This window comes from Epinephelus fuscoguttatus, linkage group LG14 (assembly GCF_011397635.1).
Source record: "Epinephelus fuscoguttatus linkage group LG14, E.fuscoguttatus.final_Chr_v1".
Classification (NCBI taxonomy): Eukaryota; Metazoa; Chordata; class Actinopteri; order Perciformes; family Serranidae; genus Epinephelus; species Epinephelus fuscoguttatus.
Window position 1 is genome coordinate 29,599,106 of NC_064765.1, and position 17,102 is coordinate 29,616,207.

The following is a 17,102-nucleotide window of genomic DNA, read 5'->3' on the forward strand; positions in this document are numbered from 1 at the left end:
AAAACTATGTACAAGTTTCATAATCCCCTACCCCTCTTTGAGGGAATTAAATGCTAAACTTACTAGCTCTCACAAACAACAAAAAAGAAACAGGTTTTTAGAATATTCCAGAAACATACCCACATTTGATGAATTCAAATTAATTCCGCTTTTCTAATGCCGATCCTCATTTTCAATTTTCTTTTCAATTTATTTATTTTTTATTTATTTTATTTTTTTTTGCATTTTCATTGTGCAAGTACACAAGTGGTTATTTGATTTTTCCTTTTTATAATATTTAGTTGTCTCATGGCATTGCTTTTTTTTATACAAGTAATTATTTAATTTAACCTTGTTATATTATTTATTTTTCTCTCATGGCATTGATTATTTTTTACTGCATTATCGTCATACAATTATTACAATTATACATGATCCTTTTTTTGCATTATTGTCATACAAGTAATTATTTAATTTAACCTTTTTATACTATTTATTTGTCTCTCATGGTATTGATTTTTTATTTTTATTTTTTGCATTATTGTAATACAAGTAATTATTTAACTGTAATTTTTATATTTATTTTTCTCTCATGACATTGATCCCCCCCGCATTATCGTCATACAATTATACATTATCGGTTGTTTTGGTTTTTTTGCAGTATTGTCATACAAGTAATTATTTAATTTAACTTTTTTTTTAGTATTTATTTGTCTCTCATGGCATGGCATGTTTTTTTTTTTTGTTTTGTTTTTTTTTAAGATTATCATTATCTTTGTTGGAAACATTCGGGACATAAAATGCAGCAACCATGTGTTGCTGTTACTTTTTGACTCATCACAGACCACAGTAGAAAAACGCCGTTAACAGCCCAGTTTGTAACTGAAATTTGACTCGGATGTATAAAAGCTAGAAGGAGTAGCTAATATCAGGTAACAGGTACAGTAGTTTAATGTCAAGTTAATATCAAATGAATGCCGTTTAGTGCTAACTTTACACTGTTAGGCTAGCTTGGTATTGGTGTCAAGCTAACGGTAACCTACTGCCAGGCCCATTAATGCCTGATTCATGCTAGGCACTTGCTAAGCTAACTGACATTAGCGTCGAATAACGTTGCTGAGAATCGCTTTTAACTTGCTAACTAGCGTATATTAACATACTTTAAAGAAGCTTTAATGGACCTTTAATTTAGGATAATTGTTCTCTAAGTTGGTAAGCTCCAGGAACTTTGTAAATTCCTAAACAAATTTAACTAAATTGCAAAAGTAAACGTTAGCTACCGAAGTTAACTATCATTAACGTTACTTACCACAGAGGGAGTTTATACTTCTGCGTTGATTCGACGCTGTAGCCTGACGTGCACCTCCTCAGAATTGTATCTACAAGTCGTGGTGAAGAAGACCTCTTGTCTGTTTCTGTACTGAAACCATTTCCCTCAGTGGAAGCGAAGCTTGTATTTACTTTTATTTTACAGATAAACAATAAATTGTGAAGACAGTAAAGCCTCCACTTGAATAACGTTAGCATTTTAAGTCTTGTGGGTGATTTATCCTGGCTTCATATGAGCAGAGGAAATCTCTGCTGTTTGGAAAAGGTGTTTAGTATAGGACAGTTGTTTTGTCAGTGAACCTTGTGAGTTGTAATGGAGCCAAATTGTGTGCCGTTACCTTTGTTAAATGTTGCTGTTGGCCCTGGTTTTATATGAGAAGAGCAAAAGATGGCTAGTTGCTAGGCTAATTTCTACAATGTAAAATGCCATAGGCTTGTGCTAATAACGTTGGCATGCTGGAATAGCGCTAACGTTAGGTTATTCGCTACCAGAAACAGATTTGTTGTGTGTGTTTTCTATGTGAAACCATATGTTTGAACTACTAGTATGAAACAGACTGTAGAGTCTTGATGTGGGAACCGGTCTGAGGACCTCAGGCAGCTTGGGGCCAGACTTGATTTAGCCAGTAAAATCAGTAAAGTCATTGAAAAGCATCCATTCTTAAAGTTCTAGTTTAATTCTGAATTCCTAAAGGCGGTCAGTTTCACAGTTGTATTTGTCATCTACAAACATGTTTCAATTAGAGCCAGTCCAGCACCAGATGGCAGAAGCAAGCTCAGACACGTCATCACCAGAGCCAGGTAAATATCTGTCATAGGGTCATGCCTCCCAAAGAAGAAAGCATGTCTACAGTCATTTTCAGTGATTTTTAGTTGTACATATATATATGTATATGTTTATATGTTTTCTGGCGATCTTGACCTTTTAGAGATTGATAAACACAGGACAAAGTGACATAATTGGAAAGCACAAGCTATACAGCTATAAATAACTATCCTCAATCAATTAATGTTTGTTTTGTACAAAAACGTTTCCGTCATTTATCCTGTGAGTAGACTTGAGAGGAAGGAAGACAGAACAGAGCCAGTTCCTGTCAACAGTGATTGTGATGGAACAGGAACGCAGATTAGAGGTTAGTGCGTGTTTAACTACAACTGTGCATGTGCAAATCGTCACCTGCTATGAGTAGTGTTAAGTGGCGTCTGTAAAAAGTGAAAAGTTGATGATTGAATTTGTGCTGCGGTTCTCGTTCATGCTCAGGAGCTGGGTAAATTCTTAGCTGTCTGTGCTGACGAGATGACTGGCGACTTGGCAGGAGAAGCAGTGGAGGAGCAGGAGAAAAAAGAGAAGATGAAAATTCCAAAACTCAAAGATAACTCTGCTCTCGCTAAACAAACACCAGGCAGTCCAAAGCGGAGGATGTCTCTGGTGGAACGAGGTGGGTGGAGGCAGAGCAGAGAGTCAAAGCATGTAAAAGTTGCAAAGGTACTTCTTTTGGCTTTAAAGGATTGCTTACTTTAGCGTTAACAATTATCTGCTCTCTGCCCCTAGTGACTGTTAAGAAGGACCCAACATTTGATTTTTTGGTGGAGAGGGCAACACTGCAGGTAAATAACTTAACTGGGTCCTGTTTAAATGGTGCAAGCGCAATGTTTAGTATAGGACAGTTGTTCAGCGCTGCACGGACCATGGATGTCTCCAGGTGCACCTGCTATTTTGGTTCATTTGGGTGCAGCAGTGCTTAGTGTGAAAGGGCTGGGTGAGATGGAACACAGGTCACAGGATGCCTTCAGATGGCTACAGGGATTTGACTAATTGGGGGAGGTTTCCAAAGAGCAGGGGTCATCAACTATGTTTGTCCAAAGGCCAGAATTTTTCTAAGCAGACATGAAGATATGGCACAAATCGTATTCCATTTCTAAAAGGTGGCAATTGGTGTCAGCTTCATCTATCTGATCTGCACTGCAATCCAGCAAAAATAATCAACCACCCGACCCGCAGTCTTCTAGCTTTATGCCTTATAGTAGCGCAGCTGGCAGGACCGAGGACAGAGACAAGAACAGAGACACAGACGGAGCACTGTGGCACATGTGGGGAAAGAGAGAGGGAGAGAGTGACCTAGAGTATTGCAGGCAATCTTTCTGCAAGTTACTGATAATTAATAACCCATGATATTTTCTAGTAATCTTACCTGAACCTGTCCTGCAGGTTTGGAGGTTGATAATGACGTTATAACAGGTCAAATGCACATATTGTAGGTTGGTAGACCATTCCGAATAAGATTATTTCTATCTCAGCTGTTTTGGGAGTTGCTTCAATTTAAGAAGGAAAAAACAGCTAGATATCATTAATACTGGAACAGGTGTTTTCTTCCTCAAATTTTATGATTTCATTAATATTCTGTGGGCTGGATAGGAAGCTTTGGCGGGCTGTTTGTGTGGCTGTTTGTTTGCCAGTTGACATTTGCTGCCATAGCGTATAAAGCAGCTGTGGATAACAAATACTGTAAGAATCACCCATATTGATCTGACTATGTGCAGGACTATATCTAGGGCAAGCGCAATTGACTTTGAACAGTGTTGTCATCACTGTGAGGTTTCCAGGCAGCCAGTAAAGACTCCCTGTAAAACCACAACTTATTATATTTTAGTTTTTGTATGGGTAAAGCAAGCAAGATAATAAATGTTAGTTATGGAGCTGTAGGAGTGCTGCTGGTTGGATTTTATTCCCTTTGTACAGAGCCAGGCTAGCTGTTCACCCTGCTATAGTCTTTCCACTAAGCTAAGCTAAGCTAAGCTAAGTTGTTAGCTGTAGCTACGTATTAGACGCACACATATGAGTGTGGTATCAATCTGATCATCAAACTCTCAGCAAGAAGGCACATAAGGATATTTCCCCAAATGTCAAACTTTTCTTGAAGATAAAAACATGGGATAGCTTGAACATGAGTATGTTGAACAAATATCTACTGCCAATTTATGTCTGACCTCTCTCTTTAATTATCTCCAGTACTCCTTTTACCCTCATCCTTCTATCCATAGAAATCCTTGATGAAGAAAAGGTCAGAGATTATGAGGATGGACAAGGCTATTGAAGCAAAGGAGCAACTTGTGAAGAAGCTTGAACAGAAACTTGAGATGGAAGAGCAGCTTGAGAAACAGAAGAAGAAATCTGCGGATGCCAAAATACTGTAAGCAATAGTGGATTCTTTGTCATTGTAACTTCAGACTGATTTATCTTTCCAGTTTTGTAATAATTCTAATTTTATCTCTGTTGTCAGTTTTGAAGAAATGAGGAAGTCCAAACTGGAGTTGAATTCTGCAATTGAGAAGTTAACTGATGAAGTAGAGAGCGTAAAAAGGTAGCACTGTGATAATATTGCAAGTTTAACATAAATATAGTATGTTCAAATTTCTACATGTTGTGTATGTATGAAGTGATTAGCCACTAAGGGTTAGGAAAAGATCTATAAGCAATTTTGGAAGTATTAATCTGCAAAAATAGATCAAAAACCTTTTCTTCTTCACAGTGAAGCTGCCCAGCTTGAGGATACCCTGGATGAATATAAGCAATCCAAGAACATTCTGTTAAAGATGTTGACTCCGGAGTGGCATGAGGCCCACGAGGCAGAGAATTCGAAAGCTGAAGTCCTGTCTGACAGAGACACTCAGATTGAGCCAGGCAGGGAGCCTCATGAGTCAGCAGTTAGGCAGGGTAAGTGTTAGAACCCAGTGGATCAATGTTTAATGGACTGTAACTGCCACAGTGAGGTATGTTAATCACTCAGTGTTGGCCTTTAAAGCCAATGTGTAAGATTTAGGGGATATGGTGCCACCTAGTGGTGAGGATTGCAGATTGCAACCAGGTGAAGCTTTTCCCTGTAAAAATTCCTTCAGTGTTTGTTGTTCGGGAGGTTTTTACTGGGAGCTGAATTAACTGCAGAGGTCTCGTGCTCTTCAGAACAAACAGGCCAGGTGATTAAAACTGATAAAAACCCAGAATAAGGTTTTCAACAGGCATTATACACAGAGGTTGCTTCAAAACAAACAAAACCAGTGAATTAAGCTGATAAAAACACTGAATAAAGCAGTTTCCCATTACGAAGCAGTGGTTTTGTGATGCTGCTCATTGCAGATGGGCTTCTGACTTTAGTGGCTGACATGAAAATGTGAATGGCACTGTCTGAAGCCAGTGTTTGATTTGTGCATTCTTGGCTACTGTAGAAACATGGCGGTGCAACATGGTGATCTCTGTAGATGAGGACCTGCTCCCTATGTTGATATAAACAGCTAATTCTAAGGTTATGAAAACCCAATTCTTATTCAGTTTCTGCCAAAATATCCCCCTAAATCCTACAGGCTGGAGCTTTAAATCAAATCTTTCTCAGCCTTTCCAGTGTATATGAGATGACTATTGCAAAATTAATAAACACTGCTCTTTGTGTATGAGATTTGGTAATATGTAAAAGAGCACTCCATCAGTTTATTCTGAACTTCATTATCACTGAGGAACTCACAAGACACAGATTACAAAAAAAGACTGGTCAGGATTGATGCAGCAGATGCCAGAGATCCTGCGCAGTATGGAAAAGTATGGAGGTTGATTTTTTTGTAGTTTCCAGGTCAGGATATGTATGGAAAAAAGAAAAGAGAGTATGGAAAAATATTTGGGTTTCCAGACCATTGCACCTTTTCTGTTCTCAGACCCCTAATATTCAGAATTTCTAAAAATGAAATTGATCATACACGCAAAGTGTTTCTCATGGTGTGAGAGAGTGCAGGCCAGAACAAGCTCACAAAAGATATTCTTGTAATGTTCTTGTGGTTATGCCACTCTCTTCATCTGCTGGCCCTGCGGTGTCTCCCTGGCAGAGCAAGGCTGCTATTGTGACTATTGAGCTGTTGCACACTTTGGTACATTTCTACTCGCACTTCAGTTTTATTTGCACTACCATATTTTATTTGCTCTATCTATACTACAGTTTTTATTGCACTTTTAATTATTATTAATATCGCCTGTGCTAGTGCAAACGGTGTTTTTCTTTTAGCCTTACCTGTTATGATAAAGTTGATGTATTTATTTCGCCTAGTTGTCTTGATTGTACGATCTTGCTGTACTACATGGTTGTCTTCTGTGTGTCTTGATTGTACATGATGGTTGTATCTGCTACGCAGCTATGTCACACTGTGCGCTTAAAAGAGATTTCCCGTTTGGGAAGATAAAGTTTATCTTATCTTACTATATAATGACGAAAACTCTGTCTGTGTGTGTGTGTCTGTTCCACGTTTTTCTCCTCACTGACTTGGTCAATCCATGTGAAATTTGGCACAGTGGTAGAGGGTCAGAGGTAGAGGATGTGAATGAAGCAATATTACATCAATTGGCCAAAAGGGGGCGCTATAGCAGCCAACTGAAATTGCAAACTTTGAATGGGCATATCTCATGCCCTGTATGTCATAGAGACATGAAGCTTTACACAGAGATGCCTCTCCTCATGAGGAACAAATTTGCCCCAAGAGCCCATAACTTCTGGTTATATAGATTTTCAGCCATTTTGAATTTTTTGAAAAACACTTCAAATCAATCTCTTCCTAGGAAGTTGAACTGATCTACATAAAGGTGTATAACATCTCAAGGGTTTCACCAATCACCACGCAACTTTGTAGGCATATGACCACACATAATCTGAGGGGACCCCTCCATTATTGACCCCATCAAACAAAATGGGGGCGCTACAGAGCTAATTTTTTTATAATATAATATACTGAATATACACAGTACACAGCATCACAAATCAACTTATCTTAGGGTCTGTGTCCACCAAACCGTTTTATTCCTAAGGTCAGCAGTTTTTTAATCATTTGCAGTGGGAGTGCTGATTATTTATGCCATGATACAAACACCAGCAGCGTGTCAAGGCACTGAGCTTCTATTTTGCTCTGAGTGCGGTCAGTTTGGTGTTGTTCTCCTGAGCGCCGAGAGCTGGAAAATGTTTATCTTCAGCCTTCCCTTCATTGAGAGTGATTACTGTGCCTTGTGTCAATGTGTTTACTACTGTGGATATTCTGTATCATAGCAACCAGATGCAACCAAACTGTCTCAGCTACAAAAAAAAAAAACAACAGACCCTCCAGAGCACCCTTGAGCACTCCCAGCCAGGCGTTTCCTGAGCAGCGCTTTTCAGCTGGGAAAGAATGCTTATGTGGACACAGGGCCTTAAGTTTGTCTGAACATTAAGTCGTGCAGTGATGTGGATATCAGAAAAGTAAACAGACTGTGCATAGAAACCATACCTTTATGGCTGTGTTCATCGCTGTTTCCAAGGTCAAAGTGAATAAACAAGGCTGCACAGACACCATGAAAATTAAATTATTTAACTTTTTTTTAGTTAGAATGTAAGTCTTAATAGTTGGATTTAAAAACTATGTATTCACATTCTAATCATCTAGATAGTTGCACTCAGATAGTCTGGAAAAGCATAGAATTTATAAATGGAAAATGTGTAGGAGCTCTGAGAGACTCTTCTATCCTGACTTGTAAGTATGAATAGTGCTGGCAATGTGATGTGAATGGTAACATGCACACAGGTTTGGAGTCCAGCCCAGGTAAAGCACCGCCCTCCACCACAGAGCCCACGCTGTCCTCAACCCACAACGACACACTGTAAGGACACACCAACACTCATTTACATCCATGGCGATGAGTGTTACGCTGCACATCTAGTATTTGTTTTGTAAATTCATGTACTCTGATGCATTATAATGCTTGTTGCTGCTGTTTCATAAAGCTATACAGACACCATCTACCCACACAAATCATTACATCTTAATCTCTCTTGAGCTCAAACTCTGTCTTTGGCATTTCAGTGTCTCAAATTCTAAACTGGATAGCGACAGCTCGGACTATGAGGTCAGTATTCCTTAACAGCCTCTTTTTAGCTTGAGTTTACTTGCAGCGCTCACAGTGTGATGTCACTACCCCCCTCCTGCAGGAGAAGCTGGAGCAATACTTAAGAGATCCCCAGCAGCTACTGGATGCAATGATGGAGGTGAAAGACCAAATCCTGTCCCTGGCTTCAAACTGTACCACAAAGAATAAGATGTTGGAGGAGCTCGAGCAGATGATGGAGGCTGCCTCAAAGAAAACGTACGTATCATATTTATCCAAGAAGCTGGGAAAGGGTTTCTGGAGCAACTTGACCTACTTCCAAGGTGCATGGAGAAGGGAGATGAATCAAAGGCGTAAACACACACGCAAAACTTAGTATCATCATATGCATTCAGAAGGCTGATTTTGATCAAGACAAAAGCCACTACATTACTAAAGAATGTGGAGTATGAGGGGATACAGCATAAACAAAAAAACAACCACAAAAAAAGTATTAATAAGTAAATTAAAGTGATAATAGCAATTGTAACGTCAAGGATGATTGTAACGTACAAAAAATAAAATAAAAAGCAGGCACGCAACCAAGGGAAACCAACACACAACCCACCATTACACATGAAAGACATAAAATAAATAGAAAATACTGTGAACAATTTGTGGCATTCATCTCATCCAACACTAATTCCTCTGTGTCTAAAGGAAAGTAGATGACGAGCAGCTAATGTTACAGATAAATGACACTGAGGATAGAATCAGCAAGGAGAAGAAGCAAGCCGCCAACCTCAAAATGATGCTTCAGTTCCACCACTTACTCAAAACAGAGGACCAGGTAAGGCAGCAGACTGTACTGTACATTTAGCTACATTTTTATCCCAACACTGTGCTCGACAACTTAAAACAGAGGTTACGACACCCAGAAGTTATCTGAAGTGACGTCATTAAAGGGATACTTGTCCGATTTTTAAATGGCTTTGTATCATAACAATGTGGGTAGTAAATGTAAATGTGATAAACTTCTCTCCATTTACCAGCGCACAGATTTGCCTACTCATTGCCCAGCTCAGATCTGTTGGATGACAGATTTTGCGTCATTGTGCTTCCACATTTTCATATGCCTGCCACCAAAAACATGAAGGGTATGAAACAGAAAACCCGGGCAGAGCTGATCAAATATTAACCAAGATTCTGTTTCTGTATTTTCTTTTTTTTTTTTCTTTTTTTTTTTTTTTTGCCTAAAACGTCTTGACAGATTTAAGTGCACTGTTTGGCTGTAATACAAAAATTTGTGAACAGGAAGTGGGCACCATACTGTTTACTGCATTGCAAAAACGGAGGCCGAGATCAAACAGTAGAAGTAAGCAGTGGTGATCCAATACGAACCCAAGCTCTGTTTATGCGTTGCCCATTGCTCGCCTAAAATGTGTTCAGAAACATGTTTTAGCTTACTGTTTAGCTGTAGTTTGAGATTGTTAATAATAATTTGGATTTATATAGTGCATTTCAAGGTACCCAAGGCCTCATTACAGAGTAAGAAAACAAATAAATAAACAAGCAAAATGAAAGAAAAAAAAAAAAAACAAGCACAGAAATAACAATAGCAAAGGAAGTAAGAACAAGTGGGTTTTCCCACAGTTTTTTGTAAATATCTAGAGATGGGGGCTTGCAGTTAGCTGCCAGGAGAGGTCCAGAGGATGGGACTCTCAGTACTGGACGGGGTATGGGGTTGGAGGAGGCCAGATAGGTACTGGGGAACAAGGCCAATATGGCCAGCTGGCCGCCTCTTGTTTTCTGTGTCGGGGTATAGTCACACATGATCAAATGCAGGCGAGAGACTATTACCTGCCGTGCCGATATTCATGCCAAATGTGGGTTGTGCCAGGTGTGCTGCACACAGAAAGCTAGCTTGATAACTAATGTTAGCTGGCTTGCCAAGAAATACAGTGAAAAATAATGTTACTGTTACATTTACTGTTGTCCATGCCTGTTACCCGACTCACTGCCAGCCAGGCAGCATCTCTCATGTGGGGCAGTTAGTATATTTCATGGCCAGTATCACACAGTATCAACTGGTTTAACATGGCAACAATCAATGTCTCCCCTACATACAATTATCAATGCTAGTTTCACGCGTGTGACAGTGGTCTCAAAATGGCCAGGCCAACATTCTGGTAGTTGTAGGTTTTTTATCTCTTGAGCAAAAGTGAATGCCAAAGCCCATTTTCTCTTTTTTTTCTGGTCATGTAGCACCAATTTCAAAAATACTTGCGTCTTTCTACTACATAGGCAGCTATAGCAATATGAGAAGACCATCTCTCCAGCAATGAAATACTTCTTTAAAGATTGTGTCACTATAGTGCATATTTCTTACCTAAAATGTCATAAGAAACATATTTTAGTGCACTGTTTGGCTGTAACATGAGAATTTGTGACCAGGAAGAGGGCTGCCATACTGGTTCCTGTACTGTGACAAATGGAGGCTGGAAACTGAGATCAAACAGTAAAACTAAGATTCTGTTATTGTGTTGCCTATTTCTCACCTAAAATGTTTTCAGAAACGTATTTCAACCTACTGTTTAACTGTAATTTGAGACTGTTTGTTACCAGCCGACTGCCATATTATTTCCTGTGTCAAAATGGTCAAGCCCGCATTACGTCACCCATCAGCTGGAGCATTTATTGGCCTGGTGTGGCGCAGTGTGTCCTAGTAGTTGTAGGTTTTCTATCTCTTAAGCAGAAGCAAATGCCACAGGCCTTTTCCTCTGTTTTCTCTTGTCATGTAGATCCAATTTCAAGTATTTGTATCTTTCTACTACATACACAACCCAGACCTTCTTTCCAGCAGAGAAGAACTGCACGTAGCATGCTAATTTGGACCAGATGCTTTCCCCCTTTCCCTTTTATCCATCCCATCTCCTCTCCATGCTTTCAGGATGCTGTGTTGGATGCTCTGAGAGTGAAGGTGACAGAAGTGTATTGCTGCTGCATGGGTAAGCCGTTGGCCAGCCTCAGCACCTTAGAGAAGCTGTCCAGTGTCGAGTACAGGATGACTTCACTGCTCGAGCAAATGGATAGCATGCCTAAAGGAGACTTGAAGACACTGAGGCAGATCAGGGGCCGTGAGAGGAGGAACAGGTTTTTGTCAATTAGTGGCCTTACAGTAGACATTTATGTTTAGATAAGTGTATTGTTCATCACAGTATGTATTATATAGCTTAGAGTACATGGCATATTAGCATGTAGAGGGTACATTTCATCCACTGATTGCAGGTACGTAATTCTTCTTTTTTGCACCACAGAATTCACATTTCAAGTTTTCTCAATAGAGTATTTTTGTAAATAAATGTTGGAAAAAATGATTGAATATATGTGTATATCATGTATGAGTCTACTGATAATGTAGGGTGGGAATGCTTAAGACAAATTTGCACATTATCAACAGAGTAGTATTCTTCAGACTGGCTTCTCTGTCTCCAACGCATTGTTAAAATACAATGTGAAAACATATGGTAATGTGAGGAGCTCTGGGTACAGATGCTTCTCCAAAGAGCACGTGACCTGAAAACTGCTACTCTTCCTGTTTATTGCATCATGTTCCAGGCTGCATGAAGAAAAGCGGAGACGTGAGATGGAGAAACGGAAAGAACGAGAGCAGAGGTGCATCCAGAGAGCCGTGGGTGACGCCAAGAAAATAGTGAGTCGGCTCAATGCAAACACATAGGGTGCTGCTCTCACACAGGAACGAATCCTTATTTGTGGGTAATGTAGTTTTAATTTGAACAAACACTATTAATATTACGTCTTTGAAATGAAGTTACTAAACCTCACAAATTCACACAATTTTTTTTTTATTTTTAAAAAAGAAATTTTAATGGATCCGTTTGTTTTCTACCCAAACATGTCGTCAAAACTTTTACAGAAATAAACCAGGGGACTAAAATGTAGTCCTTTTTTCTCTTAGAGTGGAAGAAAGCTGATGCCCAGATGCTTCCCTGTTAAGCAGAAGACTGAAGTCAGCAATGAGGACAACATTCCTTCTGAGGATGACCTCCATGCTTACATGTTTGGTACCGAGGATCTAGAGTAAGAATAAAGAAATAAACGCATGCCATAAAATGTAAAAAAAAAAAAAAAAAAAAAAAGTCGAAATAAAATACTACTGAAATGCTGCAAAAACTGTCTCTCATAAGATGTGTGAAAATTCACCTGTCCTCCAGAAATACATTTAATTGTTCTCGTGAAAACAGAGTGTATCAAGTTGACAGTTCTTGTCTGTTGTCACTCAGACTAACTGGGGTTATTTGGAAGGGCGACTGAAACAGTTTGCCTTCATTGTACATTACGTACATCATTCAAAATGGTCCACACTACAGTACTGCTCCTCTGATCTACATCATAACCATGTCATGTGACTGAAAACAGGTCTTGATAAACCTATGAAAGGCAAATACTGTTTGTAGAGTACCAGGGCATGTGCAGAATGATGCAGCTCTATATAAATAAACCTCTCCTCTCCCCGTTTCTCATAAACCAGCTGGTTTTATAGATAATGTGCATGAGGAGAGGTGGCAGACACTGGTTAGTCTCTGTCGCTCACAGCGGGATGCTTGCATTGGCCACTGTATTGAATTTCTTATTGGATGGACTCTGTACAACTCTGAGCCTGAACCACTGTGCAGAAAGAGAAGTTCAATTTCTTGCTGTGTAACAACGTTCGATGTACCTCACACGGTAAGGGATAGATTCACAGCTACACCATGCGCTGTATTGTATATTATTTTTTTTATGACTGTTAAAGTTGCATCTGTTTAATTTTAGTTAATGTTTGTGACATTGCTGTGCTAATGACTGCAGCTTTTTTTCAGTGTAGACTACACAAGCTCTTAATTTTAGAAGGAAAAAAGTACGCTTATTTAAATGCAATCCCTAAACGTATATGCATATTGTAAGTAATTATATTGTAATTGTACTTGCTGTGTTTTTATGCATGTTTAGATGAAGGTGCATTTTAAATAATGCAAGTCCCTAAATCAAAATGCAGTGATTTTATGTTTCCTTTATTTTTCAGGGAGCACTATGGATAATTCATTTCATTATGAACCAATAGAAAAAATTAAAGAGGAGCTGGAAACCAATGGACCTGCCTCAGCAGCTGCAAAGATCCAGGAGTATTTGGATCAGCAGGATAATATTCCACTTAATATTGGCATCACAGGAGAGTCTGGCTCTGGTAAATCCACCTTTGTTGATGCCTTCAGAGGCATAGACAACAGGGATGAGAGAGCCGCCCCTACTGGTTGTGTAGAAACCACCACGGAGGGTACACCATCCCCCCATCCCAACTATCCCAATGTCACACTGTGGGATCTTCCTGGTATTGGCACCCCCAACTCAGCTAGGAACTACCTGGAGCGTGTTGAATTTGAAAAGTTTGACTTCTTCATCATCATCTCAGCTGATCGCTTCAGAGAAAATGATGTGAAGCTCGCTAAGGAGATTCAGAGGATGGGGAAAAAGTTCTACTTTGTTCGTTCAAAGATTGACAATAACGTACGTGATGAGGAAAGACGCCTGAGGTCAGAGTTCAATGCAGAAAGGACTCTTAAACAAATCAGGGACAACTGCATTCAAGGTAAGCCTCCTCAGGTTAGAGGGTGAAATCACAAATGCCGAAAACCTAAAGGCATAAGCAACAAGGGTCACAAAGTAGACTGATTTATTTTAAAGTAATGCTAATAACCATTTGTATATCAGTTACTCACCCCATGTTACGCTGAACTTTTGAAGAAAACTGTGTTTCTCACATGCCTCTATGGTGAGGAAAGAATCAAAGAAATGGAAAAAATATTCAATGAATTGAAGTCGTAGGGGGCCGTGTTTAACAACAGCAAGACTGTATCAAAACGTGTGTTCACAAACTCACACACCTCATTCAGTGTAATCCAAGTGTAATTTATCCAGCTGTGTGCTCTACCTCCCAAACAGGCAGCCCTTTGTGACAGGAAGTTTAAGAGGAAACGGAAATTTATCTATGCTCTCTTCAAAGCCAGACTCCATTGACACAAACAGTAGTTTTACCTGGCTGAACACAGGAGCTGCTGGTCTACCAGTGCCTCTATCCTAGTTTGTGTTATTGTGTGACTTTGGTTCATTAAAGTTGTTTTTTTCCAGACTGACCAAAATCACACAATATTACAAACAAATGAACTGATTGAGGCAGCAGTAGATGAGCAGTGTCTGTGATCAGCAAGGTAATATTACTGTTTTGTTAATGGAGTCTGGCTTTAAAGAGATTATAGGTAAGTTTCATTTTCAGTTGCCCCTTTGGAAAGAGCTGTCTGACTGGGAAGTACATGACTGGAGAATTGGATGTTACTGCATGAGTTGTGTGACAGTTTGTAAACATGTTTTAATATAGTTTTGTTAAATGAAGACGCCTGTGAGTTCAAGTACAGAATTTTCTGTTTTTCCGATTCATTTGTTGACCGTGGAGGCATTTGAGAAAAACAAAGTTCTCTTCATGAATTCAAGGTAACACAGGTGAGTAACTGCTATACAAATGGTCATTTGGGGGGGTGGGGGGTGAGTGGTCATTGCAGGGTAAAAGAGCCAAAAAGAACTGAACACATTGGCTGCCCAAGTTGAGAGGAAGAGCTTGCAATGTTAACAGGTCATAAACGGAGTCATATTAACACTGGCAGAGCCCCCTTATGAGGGTGTGTTGGCTTGACCACTCATCTTGTCAAGTCTTAAAAAAAACTACCTGTTTTTGTGTTTGAGAGGGCCACTGGGAAGTGTATCCTGACATGAAGAGCTCGGGGGTTTTTTCTCATTTTATTTTAATTTCATCATTTGAATCTCTGTTTTCTTTGTGACACAGGTCTTGAAAAACAAGGTGTCAAGTCTCCACAAGTCTTCCTGGTGTCCAGCTGTGATCTCCACCTGTATGATTTATGTCTGTTAGAGGAGACCCTGGAGAGAGACATCCCTGCACACAAGAAGAATACGCTGGTGTCGGCCATGCCCAATGTCAATCGAGGGATCATCAGCAAGAAGAAAGAGAATTTAAAGGCAAAAATAAAGTACCTTGCCTCTATATCTGCTCTCACAGCATGTGTACCAGTGCCTGCTCTCTTTTCAGATGCTGATGTAACCATGCTGGTTGCTACCATCAGAAAGTACAAAGTTACTTTTGGTCTTGATAGCGAGTCACTGCAGAGTCTTGCTCGTAGTGCACACGTGCCTTTGGATGATCTTACAGCAGTGATGACATCACAACTGGCTGCAAATGAAATTACCAAAGATCTTATTATTAAGACACTGTCTGCGAGTGATGCTGCATTAATGGCAGCAGAGGAAGGGTTCAGATTTATTCCAATACTTGGAATCCCTGCAGCAATGACCCTCTCTTTTATCTTTACCTACAGAGTTCTCAATACGTCCCTGGACATGCTCGCTGAGGATGCACAGAAGGTGTTTACAAAGGCCCTGGGTCTGAACACCTCAGTGTGATATCATGAGCTGAATGGAAGTGTGTCACATTTAAAACTGTTATTGTACAATGCAAATGAGCTTCTGAATTATTCCTGTAAATGTAATACTACTGTAGTGAATTTACTGTATACAAATCATATTTTCTAATCTAGAGGCACATTACATCAAACACTTTGAGCAAATCATAAAATGTGATGGTTTCTATCAAAATACTATATATTTTTTTAAGTGAAATAAATGTTTGAGTGATCAAATAAAATGTTCATTAAAATGAGCTGAAGTAATTGATTTTGTCATAACATGAAACCCTGTGTTTGCTCTATATGAATTCTTCATGTCACATACCAGAAGAGACAGAACACAAGATATTCTGCTCCTTCACAACCATCGAGTGAACACATGCTGTCATTATATTGTTATGACATTTTTAATGGCAGCCTCAGTGAAAATGTATAATTAAAAAAATGTTACACTATAAACATATCTGTTCTCCTGAATGTAATTCCTTCCTCTGTCCACAATGGATTGGACTGTACTGACTGTGTTTGCATCTTGATGAAAAATGAACTGTACTACTTTGCAAAACTCTTCATAAATAAACCTGATTTAAATCTCATCAACATGTAAATGAAGAGACGTCACCTTTTGTTATAGTTGGAAGGACCTCCAGTGGTTAAAATGCTTGGCAACATCCAGACATGGTTTGTGTCAGATTGTGCAGATTTTGTGTTGATCAGTTTAACAAGTAGGCTGGTGTGGTCTGCTTTTAGAGAAATGAAAGAACAAATTGATGAGTGATGTGAGCTGCATAGTTCCAGAGTATTTGGATCAGCACAATAATACTGCACAGTTTGTCATCACAGGAGAGTCTGGCTCTGGTAAAACCACCTTTGTTAATCCCTCAGGAAGCATAGACAAGAGAGCTGCCCTTTCTGGTTGTGTAGAAACCATTCACCATCCAAACTATCCCAATGTTACAGATACAGAAAGACACACACAGGTAAAAACAACACAACAAGGTGAAAGTCAACAATTAACCACTTAAAACAATTGACTGAGGGCAGCAGATTGCATATGGAGGGTGACTGAAATGATTTGCTTTCATTATACTTTCCTTTTAATTAAATGAACAAAGACACACTGAATATGTTTCTGACTTCATTTTTGCATGTTTAAATTTTTAATTTTTATTTTTTGCCGCCCAGTAAAGATCACTGACTGCTGGCCACAATCTAGCTGATAGTGTCAGTATAAGTTCTTAATTTTTAAAGATTCATGTACTCAAGTGAGTTATGAGTCAGCATGTGAGGCTCTCTAATAAACGCACCCTCCTCTCTGCAATTCTTGTAAACCAGCTGCTTTCACTGACGGTGGGGATGAGAACAGAGGACAGACACTGACTGGTCATGTGGCT

The 17,102-nt window shown here is 39.4% G+C and overlaps 2 protein-coding genes across 7 annotated transcripts; both read left to right on the top strand.

Moving 5' to 3' along the window:
* The first annotated feature begins 756 nt into the window (after window positions 1–756).
* LOC125901277 (myosin-13-like) lies at window positions 757–17,080 on the top strand. Of its 6 annotated transcripts, XM_049596912.1 has the most exons (17): window positions 757–911; window positions 2,053–2,109; window positions 2,365–2,441; window positions 2,570–2,747; window positions 2,861–2,916; window positions 4,351–4,499; window positions 4,590–4,670; window positions 4,839–5,023; window positions 7,897–7,972; window positions 8,176–8,218; window positions 8,301–8,455; window positions 8,897–9,026; window positions 11,127–11,329; window positions 11,795–11,888; window positions 12,156–12,277; window positions 16,894–16,932; window positions 17,044–17,080. In XM_049596912.1, exons 2-16 carry the CDS (start codon window positions 2,070–2,072, stop codon window positions 16,904–16,906), a joined length of 1,602 nt encoding a protein of 533 aa, XP_049452869.1. In that variant the 5' UTR covers window positions 757–911; window positions 2,053–2,069; the 3' UTR covers window positions 16,907–16,932; window positions 17,044–17,080. The 6 variants fall into 6 exon arrangements, with proteins under 6 accessions (XP_049452869.1, XP_049452865.1, XP_049452864.1 ...); XM_049596908.1 differs by lacking the exons at window positions 16,894–16,932; window positions 17,044–17,080 and adding an exon at window positions 12,729–12,850 and having other exon boundaries at window positions 757–918; XM_049596907.1 differs by lacking the exons at window positions 16,894–16,932; window positions 17,044–17,080 and adding an exon at window positions 12,729–12,850.
* LOC125901285 (interferon-inducible GTPase 5-like) lies at window positions 12,840–15,718 on the top strand. The gene is made up of 3 exons (XM_049596924.1): window positions 12,840–12,925; window positions 13,263–13,826; window positions 15,075–15,718. Exons 2-3 carry the CDS (start codon window positions 13,271–13,273, stop codon window positions 15,704–15,706), a joined length of 1,188 nt encoding a protein of 395 aa, XP_049452881.1. The 5' UTR covers window positions 12,840–12,925; window positions 13,263–13,270; the 3' UTR covers window positions 15,707–15,718.
* Window positions 17,081–17,102: the final 22 nt, after the last annotated feature.